The sequence below is a fragment of the Gouania willdenowi genome, chromosome 7 (genome assembly GCF_900634775.1).
Source record: "Gouania willdenowi chromosome 7, fGouWil2.1, whole genome shotgun sequence".
Taxonomy (NCBI): domain Eukaryota; kingdom Metazoa; phylum Chordata; class Actinopteri; order Blenniiformes; family Gobiesocidae; genus Gouania; species Gouania willdenowi.
The window spans coordinates 36128031-36138759 of NC_041050.1; the positions used below are offsets into that span (position 1 = coordinate 36128031).

The window sequence follows — 10729 nt, forward strand, 5'->3', positions numbered from 1 at the left end:
TAGTTGATTATGTGTGTGTAGATCAAATGCCAGCTCCTCATTGCAACAACTTATATACAAAATAAGTGTTTTCCTACAATAAAAAACTCAAAGCTTTATACATGTTTAAAGTTCAAATATGTAAAATTAATGCCACGACAACAGCTAGAAAAGTGAAAAAATATTAAAGTGGCCTGACCTGATTTGAGTTGCACCACTCAGAAAATACCACATAAACATCAGATAAGAATCATAAAGGAGCAAAATATTGGATTCAGTCACGTTAGCCTGTTGTGTACATTCCCAATCTTTGGTTCAGGACTGACTTTAGATGTTAAATGAATTAAATAATGAATCTGAAATTGTTTATAACTCTTTCTGTTTGCATTTAGTATGAAAACAATGGTATATCCTCTACAGGTTAATGAGTGAAATTTGAGACTTGAGCAATAGAACATTTTTGATTTTTTTTTTTTTTTCATTTGTCTTTTTTTAATCTGGATGGGGTGACACTTGGGGTGGCCAATTAGATTTTAGGGGTGGCACTTGGCCACCCTGTTGGCCCCGCCCATGCTTGTTGTTGTTATTATAAAAAAAAAAAACAACAAAAACCGGTTCTTTCACATTCAGAACGCCACAACCAAAGGCAGAAATGATGCAAGGCAAAGCAAGTTTATTTGTATAGCGCATTTCATACACAAGGTAACTCAATGTGCTTTACATGATAAAACATTCAATTGTTTAAAATCAATAAGAACATTTAAAATCATCAGTAAAATCAATTAAAATCATCAGTGAAATCAATTAAAATCATCAACAAACACATTACATCAACAACATGACCAAAAATTTCCCTCTCAATCATATGCAGTAGAGAAAAAAGTGCCTTTTACTTTGATTTAAAAATGTTCACATGTGATGCTGACTTCAGCTCTGCTGCAGTTTGTTCCACTTCTTTGCAGCATAACAAATAAAAGCAGCATCACCATGGTTACTGTGAGCTCTGGGCTCCACTATCTGACCTGTGTCCATAGATCTGAGAGACCTGCTGCGTTCACACCTGACTAACATCTCACTGATGTATTCTGGACCAAACCATTCACATATTTCGACACCAGCAGCAGAACTTTAAAGTCTATTCTGAGGCTGACTGGGAGCCAGTGGAAAAACTTTAAAACTGGACAAATGTGTTCTGACCTCTTTGTTCTGGTTCAGACCTGAGCTGCAGCGTTCTGAACCAGCTGTAGATGTTTGATGCTCTTTTGGGGGATTCCTGTTAGAAGACCATTACAATAGTCCAGTCTGCTGGAAATAAAAGCATGGACCAGTTTCTCCTGATCTTTCTGAGTCATTAAACCTTTCACTCTGGAGATGTTCTTTAGGTGGTAGAAGATGTTTTAGTGATAGATTTGATCTGATGCTGAATGTAAGATCTGAGTCAATCAGAACACAAAGGTTTTTGACTTGGTCTTTAGCTTTTAAAGATCCAGACTCAAGATAATTGCTGATGCGTGCATATACAGTATCCTATTCACTGAATTCTTTGTGTACTGAATGTGTGTCTGATAAACTCTCCTGGTAACTCATTGATCATTGCTCTACAGTCAGGATTATATTTAAGGCTGGTTTAACAGTTGAGATGCACAGACAGAGAATAGAGATGGCTTTGATTCTTCCATTAGTGCTGCTCAGTATCTGCTGTGTCTCTGCAGCTGAACCCCAAGATGAGGCTGAGAAAGTAATCATTTCAAACCAACCTGCAGGAAACAAACCTCAGAGTGTCCTGAACCAACAGCAACACTGCATCCCTGACATCAACTCTGTGCTGAGAGACATCAGCGTCCAGCTGGCTGAAGTGAAGGTGGAGGTGAAGCACCTGCAAAGACAGAATGAAGGTAATGTGATGCACATCGCTCAGCATTGGAACACATTGGAAACATAGATTTATAATGTAATAGTTCCTTAAAAAAGATTAAAAAGTAACAAATCTCTGATGAATTTAAACTTTGTGTTTATTTATAAGATGTTATAAACATATTAAAGCAGACTTTGAAACAGAAACAAATGCACTGTATGTTCAAATAAACTGTATCTGTCCTTCATAGCAGTGTTTCTCAAATGGGGGTATGTGTATCTCTAGGGACAGGGGCGGGTCTAGATAATTTTGGTTAGGGGGGCACTGCAGGGGCACAGACTCAGATTAGGGTGGAACACTAAATTTCAAATAATAAAACAACCACTTAAAATCACAGATAATAATACTGTTTAACCTAATGATATAATTATTTGCAACATAGGCATTTCCCTTATATGTTAAAGAAAAAAAAAATGTTAAAAAATTTAAAAAAATTGTTTGCGATATGTAGTTAAAGCAATAAAATAGTTGATTATGTGTGTGTAGATCAAATGCCAGCTCCTCATTGCAACAACTTATATACAAAATAAGTGTTTGCCTAAAATAAAAAACTCAAAGCTTTATACATGTTTAAAGTTCAAATATGTAAAATTAATGCCACGACAACAGCTAGAAAAGTGAAAAAATATTAAAGTGGCCTGACCTGATTTGTGAGTTGCACCACTCAGAAAATACCACATAAACATCAGATAAGAATCATAAAGGAGCAAAATATTGGATTCAGTCACTTTAGCCTGTTGTGTACATTCCCAATCTTTGGTTCAGGACTGACTTTAGATGTTAAATGAATTAAATAATGAATCTGAAATTGTTTATAACTCTTTCTGTTTGCATTTAGTATGAGAACAATGGTATATCCTCAACAGGTTAATGAGTGGAATGTGAGACTTGAGCAATAGAACATTTTTGATTTTTTTTTTTCATTTGTTTTTTTTTAATCTGGATGGGGTGACACTTGGGGTGGCCAATTAGATTTTAGGGGTGGCACTTGGCCACCCTGTTGGCCCCGCCCATGCTTGTTGTTGTTATTATAAAAAAAAAAAACAACAAAAACCGGTTCTTTCACATTCAGAACGCCACAACCAAAGGCAGAAATGATGCAAGGCAAAGCAAGTTTATTTGTATAGCGCATTTCATACACAAGGCAACTCAATGTGCTTTACATAATAAAACATTCAATTGTTTAAAATCAATAAGAACATTTAAAATCATCAGTAAAATCAATTAAAATCATCAGTGAAATCAATTAAAATCATCAACAAACACATTACATCAACAACATGACCAAAAATCTTTCTCTCAATCATATGCAGTAGAGAAAAAAGTGCCTTTTACTTTGATTTAAAAATGTTCATATGTGATGCTGACTTCAGCTCTGCTGCAGTTTGTTCCACTTCTTTGCAGCACAACAACTAAAAGCAGCATCACCATGGTTACTGTGAGCTCTGGGCTCCACTATCTGACCTGTGTCCATAGATCTGAGAGACCTGCTGCGTTCACACCTGACTAACATCTCACTGATGTATTCTGGACCAAACCATTCACATATTTCGACACCAGCAGCAGAACTTTACAGTCTATTCTGAGGCTGACTGGGAGCCAGTGGAAAAACTTTAAAACTGGACTAATGTGTTCTGGCCACTTTGTTCTGGTTCAGACCTGAGCTGCAGTGTTCTGAACCAGCTGTAGATGTTTGATGCTCTTTTGGGGGATTCCTGTCAGAAGACCATTACAATAGTCCAGTCTGCTGGAGATAAAAGCATGGACCAGTTTCTCCTGATCTTTCTGAGTCATTAAACCTTTCACTCTGGAGATGTTCTTTAGGTGCTAGAAGATGTTTTAGTGATAGATTTGATCTGACTGCTGATTCAAATAATAAAACAACCACTTAAAATCACAGATAATAATACTTTTTAACCTAATGATATAATTATTTGCAACATGGGCATTTCCCTTATATGTTAAAGAAAAAAACATGTTAAACATTAAAAAAAAAAATTGTTTGTGTTTTGTAGTTAATGCAATAAAATAGTTGATTATGTGTGTGTAGATCAAATGCCAGCTCCTCATTGCAACAACTTACATAACAAATAAATGTTTTCCTGAAATTAAAAACATGTTTAAAATCCAAATATGTAAAATTAATGCCACGACAACAGCTCGGAAAGTGAAAAAATATTAAAGTGGCCTGACCTGATTTGAGTTGCACCACTCAATAAATACCACATAAACATCAGATAAGAATCATAAAGGAGCAAAATATTGGATTCAGTCACTTTAGCCTGTTGTGTACATTCCCAATCTTTGGTTCAGGACTGACTTTAGATGTTAAATGAATTAAACAATGAATCTGAAATTGTTTATAACTCTTTCTGTTTGCATTTAGTATGAGAACAATGGTATATCCTCAACAGGTTAATGAGTGAAATTTGAGACTTGAGCAATAGAACATTTTTAATTTTTTTTTTTCATTTGTCTTTTTTTAATCTGGATGGGGTGACACTTGGGGTGGCCAATTAGATTTTAGGGGTGGCACTTGGCCACCCTGTTGGCCCCGCCCATGCTAGTTGTTGTTATTATTAAAAAAAAAAAAACAACAAAAACCGGTTCTTTCACATTCAAAACGCCACATCCAAAGGCGGAAATAATGCGTGCATATATAGTGTCCTATTCACTGATATCTTTGTGTACTGAATGTGTGTCTGATCAACTCTTCTGGTAACTCATTGATCATTGCTCTACAGTTAGAATTATAATTATGGCTGGTTTAACAGTTGAGATTCACAGACAGAGCAGCACACCCCAAGCTGAGTCTGAAGATGAAATCATTTTAGCCGAAGTTACACTAGACGAACCTCAGAGTGTCCTGAATCAACAGCAGAACTGCATCCCTGACATCAACTCTGTGCTGAGAGACATCAGCGTCCAGCTGGCTGAAGTGAAGGTGGAGGTGAAGCACCTGCAAAGACAAAATGAAGGTAATGTGATGCACATCGCTCAGCATTGGAACACATTGGAAACATAGATGTATATTGTAATAGCTCCTCAAGATAAAAGATTAAAAAAAAGTAACAAATCGTTGCTGAATTAAAGCTTTGTCTTTAAAGACTTTATGAGATGTTATGAACACATTAAAGCAGACTTTGAAACAGAAACAAATGCAATGCATATTCAAATAAGCTCTATCTGTCATTCATAGCAGTGTTTCTCAAATGGGGGTAAGTGTATCCCTAGGGCAGGGGTCTGCAACCTGCAGCTCTGGAGCCTAATGTGGCTTTTTGACTCTTTTGCAATGGCTCCCTATAGCTTTAGAAAAAAACTATTGAAGAAAAATGTTTAGTTTTTTTATTTATTTTTTTACAGAGGCTAATTTTGATTAATGACAAATAAAATCAAAATATAACAATTTGTTAACCTAAAAATAAATGAAGTTGTGCAATGACTTGGACACCTTCCTACTTCACCTCCTGCAACCTCTACAGACCATTAACTGTCCTTTCACCTGTGGCTAACCTTAAGTTTTAAGAGTAAAAGTTGCAGACCCCTGTCCTAGGGGTCTGCAATGGCACTAGAGGGGGTACTAGAGAAAGAGAGAGAGACTTAAAACGCGGTCGTTTGAAATTTCTGAAAAATTTAATTTTGTAATTATTATTTTTTTTTTTTTAAATGTAAACATCAACTTGAAAAAACTGCATTTCAAAAATTTCACTTTGTAAAAAAATAAATCTAGTTCAACTAAAATGCAGTAAAAAAAAAAAAAAAAATTATACATATATATATATATACCCAAGCTCAAACATGATCGAAAACAAAATCTAGAAAAAAATGTCTTTGTTGTCACCTGAAATTCTTGATATCAAAATGGCTTCGCAAACCAAAAAAGGTTGAGAACCACTGCACTAAATACTGTTTCTTTCCACTTATTTACAAAATAAGATTCTTTAAATTGTGTCACTCGTTCATTCCATCATTATGATCTATAGTTGTTTTTAAATAGTTTTCTAAGCAAAATGTTGTCGTTGGACAAAAGGGAACTTGGGCTAAAATAGTTTGAGAACCACTGCTTTATAGGGTGGATTTATCTCACATGTTCTCAACATTTACTTTATATTTTAGAACAATCAACCACACTGAAAGAACTGGAACTGCAAAAAAATGAGCTGGAAAAGCTGCAACAACAGCAACAACAACAAATTCAAAGTAAGTATAACATTTACAATGACAGAATTGTTAAAGTGTTCCAGATATCTGCATAGATTTGATAAATATTTGATACAAAACATCATTTTATTTATAACTTCTCATATGAATTAGAAATAAATATAAATACATTCGGCTGCTAAAGAATCACTTTATAAATGGAAATATATAAATAAATGCCCCTAAAAATTACATTAAAGTTTTCTGCAACTTTAAAAACAACAACAGGCTGAAGTCATTTAAATCACATAAAACATGTGTTGAACATTTTGTATTGAATATATTTACAGTTTCAAACCAACAGGCTATATTTAACAGCTGCTGACTGGCTCTAATATTCAACCATGAGAACTTACTCACCAGTTTTAGCAGCAGCCACCACTGGTTTAAGGTCCATTGAAGAGTTTCCTGATGTTCAGCTGAAAAAGTCACTAAGTTTTTAGAAAAGTTGAAGTGATGAAGAATAATTGTATGAAAAACAGTGTTGCTTTCTTTCAATAGAGAATAAGTGCAAAGGTTTTTCTTTCAGCACAGGCAGCAGAGCTGGTCACCATTAAAACCAAAGCAAACATCAGTGAAAAGCAGGTGGAAGCTCTGAGGAAGGACAGAGAAGGTTTGTGATTTTATCTCAGTACCACAGCATTCCTGTTCCTGGACCATCAGCTGCTGTAAAAGGACTTTTCTCTCTTAAAGTGAGGCAGGTTGCCTTCTCTGCAGCCCTGCTGGTTTCTGGATCTGAAACTACAACCATTGGACCATTTAACACACACACAAACCTGATCTTCAAAAATGTGTTTGAAAATATTGGAAATGCCTACAACCCAGAGACAGGTATGAATATCACTGGTTTAATGAATATTAAGATGATAAGATGAATCCATTCATTGACCAATCTGTCCCACAGGACTCTTTACTGCACCAGTGAGGGGGGCCTATCACTTTGAGTTCTACATTTTTGGACCTGGAGAAACTTCACATCCCTCTGCAGCCATTCTGATGAAGAACGAACAGAAGATTTGTTTTGCATATGACCATCAGCCTTCTTATTATGTAAAAAGTGCTAATGGTGCTACACTGCTGCTGGAGGTGGGAGATATTGTGTTTGTGCGTCAGTGGGAGAACAGCAAGATATATGATACTTGTAATAACCACAACACCTTCAGTGGTCACCTGCTTTTCACAATGTGAGAAACACACATTCTTTAACTGAGTTCAGAGCTCACTGAGAACAAGTGAAGATGAATAAAATTAAATTTAATCAATAAAGAATGATTTATTTTGTTTCATGTTTTGGTTTTGATCAAATAATTTTGGAACATTTGGTGAAGCTACAGAGCTCCAGACCTGTTTGTTTGTTTCTATAAACTATAAACACTGTGAGCATCTGACCAGAGACTCCTCCTCTTCAACTCTGAGTTTGTCTCCACAAATCCCATAATGCTTTGGGGGCTCGTCCAGGATCTAATTACATTAAATATCAGGAAGGACACTGGCTTTAGCCAAACTTAAAGCTGCAGCTCTGAGGAGCAGTTAGAGTTTGTGGTAAACGGCTTTGCTCATGGGTCCATAGCAGTGACCCAAAGTGGAGCCTGAATGGAGGCGAAGGTTAGTGACGTTTGCTGTGGTGAAAAAACTGCTAAAGTAAAACACACATTTATATCTCTTTCCCCTGTTCCTCTATCATCTGATATAATCTCAAATATCACAAGGTTTGAATGTAAATAAAAAGAAAAGAGGCTACCAGGCTATGAGAAACTAAAGTGAAACTAAAAGAACGTCACATTGAGAATGGTTGCTCACACTCATCCTCCACTCACTAATCAACATTAATCCAAAATAAGTATGATTTTATGAAATGTTTACCTTTATGTAAGATATAGGCCTACATAACATTGTATAACAACACAAAGCATTCATAGGTGAATGAAATATATTGAATAAAACATAATTTGGCTAAAAATTTCTCTGATCCCTTTTTCTTGAACGACACAGTGATCTGTTTTCAGTCTTTGTGAAAGTTCAGGTGTGCGCGTCCCTTTAAATGTTGTCATTGCAATGAATTGTGGGTTGGCATTATCTGGTCTTCTTTTGAAGTTTACCCTTAACTAATAGTACCCACAACATGTTTCATGATTCACAAGCTTAGACCGGTGTCATGGTCTGAGTTTACCTAGTACTCCATTATGAGCATAGAGTATATACGCATGTGCACGACCGGATAATGATTTTTTGCTAAAAAATAATAATTCAGTTTTGATTATTTTGGTTTTCAAAGCGAACGGACATGTGTTTTATTAGTTCATTGGATTAGGTTAGGGTTAAGGTTAGGGTTAAAATGAAGTGGCAATACCAAGCATTATACTCACCAAACTCTATTCATCTGAAAAAAATATTTTCACAGTTACATATTTGCATTCACAATTTATATCTTATGTTTCATGAAATTATTTTGTATGCAATACAACACTTACACCTTATTAGTGATACAACAAGTGTAATTATAGGTCAACCTTAACTCAAATTTACTCAAGTATTCATAATCGTAATAGTTCCTGTCAGGGACCGAGGGTCAAAGTGGGAAACACACCAAAGCAGTTCAAGTTTACGGCTTTTATTTAGCCAAAAATAGTCAATAATGAACAAATAAATGAGGCCAAAGTAACAAAATGTTAACAGAAGGAACAAAGTGAACTCCCACCCAACAAACCTCCCAAATGACACACAGGAGGAACATTTAAGCTGGCTGATCAGACCAAACATGAAGGGGGGACTAGACTGACACATTACAGACATAATTAGATACAAACATTAAGTAAATTAGCTAAATCTAAATAATAGGCAAATAAGATTTATTACATTGACAAATAATAATATTATCAAATTATGTATAAACTGTAAATAATATCAACTTAAATTAACATCCCAGATCTCCCCTCTTGGCCTGCTATGGTTCAGGCCATAGGGGTGGAGCCTGGAAGTTACACCCTAAAGCTGAATGAGTGACAGCTCTCCAGTGTGTGGGCGGGATCAGCCCTCACAGTTCCATTAATTATTATTACCTGGAATCCTAACATTAGTACCAATGATTTGATGCATGAATTGTTGTTGGGTTATGAATTCAGATTTACAACTACATAAAATATCAGAGTCCAAAAACAGAGACTTTTTTAAAAAAATGCAATTTTTTCACTAAAAATTATCAGATTGGAAAACTTTTAGCACTAATCTAAAGCCCTGAGTGAATGTCACCTTACAGTAATGTATCAATGCTCCGCCCCCTTTCCTTCTTTATAATCAGTCCATGACAAAACATTTTTCAAAATCCTCAAAAACGTTGTTTTTTTGCCAAAAATTGACCGACCAGAATGTTTTTTCATTACCTGGAATCCCCCCATTAGTACCAATGTTTTGGTGTGAGAATAGTTGGTGGGTATTGTATTAAAAGACCTACACCACTCTACACACACACACAGACAGATGGTCGTGTTCATTTAATAGGAAACATCCTCTGCAAACCAAGTTATAAGTTTAAATACTACTGCTATGAACTTGTTGAGCCATGACAAAAAAAAAAAAATACAGAGTAAAGTAAGTTTATGGGATTTAATGACAATAAACCATGAGAACTAAACCAAACTAAAGCAAAGACTGGGAACCACCAGAATGAAGCAGAAAATGAAAAGCCTGAGGATCTGACTTAAATAGTCCATCCACTGGGTGATAGTAGACCAGGAGTTTTCTCTCTCTCAAAAAAACATTTTGAGTTTTCATTTATTTGATTTCATGAATGCTTCCAGTAGTGCCTGAAAAAAGACAATATTTGTACATTTAGAAAGTCACAATGACTAGTTTTATCAAATCTGAAACCAATTAGCGTTTGGCTCTGCTATGAAATATAAAATGGCACCTTCAGTTGTTGGTTGGCTTTCTTAAGATACTGAATTTCCTCGAGGTGCTTCATTTCCTCTTGCTGGTGTTTTTCAGCTTCACTCTTTTCAATTGATTTGCATTTAGCTTTCTGTTCCTCCAGCTGCTCCTTTAGATCCTTTATCTCATCCTCCAGATCTGAAAGCTAGAAAATAAGAAAACTCACTTCTGAGCCTATCAAATTTAAACTGACACAAGGGTAGCTTTGGCAAACAAAGTTGTTCAACTCTGATGAACTCCAGTTTAAATCGATCTTGGACTTTGTAAGTCTGGCTTCCATGAAGTGTTTAATAAGCCAAAAAAAATACAAATAAAACCAAAGAATCAATAACATTTTCAGCCATAACTTTAAGGTTGACAATGTAAAAAATAACATTAAACTATTGTGCGTTTCAAAATCTCATTTACCTAATCCATGTTTGGCAAATTCAGTCAGAGCAGATGTAGCATGGAGAATCTCAGTCTCAAGCCCTGGGAGAAGGAAAAAGTTTACATGCACTGTAAACCCAAACGTTCAAAATAATTAAATAGATGAAGTAGTTTATATTCAAAGTGAAAGAAAAAGTTCTTCTAACTTAATTATATCAAGTTGGTGAAACATGTTCTTCCTTTTTGAGTAACTTTAAGATTTTTTGAGTAAATGGAACCATATTTGTTCATAAGTAAGCATAACTTAAAAACATAACTTAAGTACAACTTAATAGAATT

The 10729-nt window shown here is 35.3% G+C and overlaps 1 protein-coding gene and 1 long non-coding RNA gene across 3 annotated transcripts; one reads left to right on the forward strand and one right to left on the reverse strand.

Annotated features, from left to right (window-relative positions):
- Positions 1 to 1586: 1586 nt before the first annotated feature.
- On the forward strand, positions 1587 to 7380 carry LOC114467343 (uncharacterized). 2 transcript variants are annotated; one of them, XM_028453545.1, is made up of 5 exons: positions 4533 to 4872; positions 6011 to 6094; positions 6624 to 6707; positions 6788 to 6925; positions 6999 to 7380. In XM_028453545.1, exons 1-5 carry the CDS (start codon positions 4653 to 4655, stop codon positions 7280 to 7282), a joined length of 810 nt encoding a protein of 269 aa, XP_028309346.1. In that variant the 5' UTR covers positions 4533 to 4652; the 3' UTR covers positions 7283 to 7380. The 2 variants fall into 2 exon arrangements, with proteins under 2 accessions (XP_028309347.1, XP_028309346.1); XM_028453546.1 differs by lacking the exons at positions 4533 to 4872; positions 6011 to 6094 and adding an exon at positions 1587 to 1874.
- Positions 7381 to 9665: 2285 nt separating this feature from the next.
- LOC114467264 (uncharacterized) lies at positions 9666 to 10476 on the reverse strand. Its single transcript, XR_003674503.1, has 3 exons — positions 10430 to 10476; positions 10002 to 10166; positions 9666 to 9897 (listed from the first exon to the last, which is right to left on the reverse strand). It is a non-coding gene; the product is annotated as an uncharacterized LOC114467264 (long non-coding RNA).
- Between the last annotated feature and the right edge of the window lie 253 nt (positions 10477 to 10729).

Excerpts from the sequence above, each read along its gene's own strand:
- LOC114467343 (XM_028453545.1), top strand. The coding sequence starts at position 4,653 with ATGGCTGGTTTAACAGTTGAGATTCACAGACAGAGCAGCACACCCCAA. Across the intron at positions 6,095-6,623 it reads GCAACAACAACAAATTCAAA|CACAGGCAGCAGAGCTGGTC; the intron begins GTAAGTATAACA and ends TTTTTCTTTCAG. Across the intron at positions 6,926-6,998 it reads TGCCTACAACCCAGAGACAG|GACTCTTTACTGCACCAGTG; the intron begins GTATGAATATCA and ends TCTGTCCCACAG.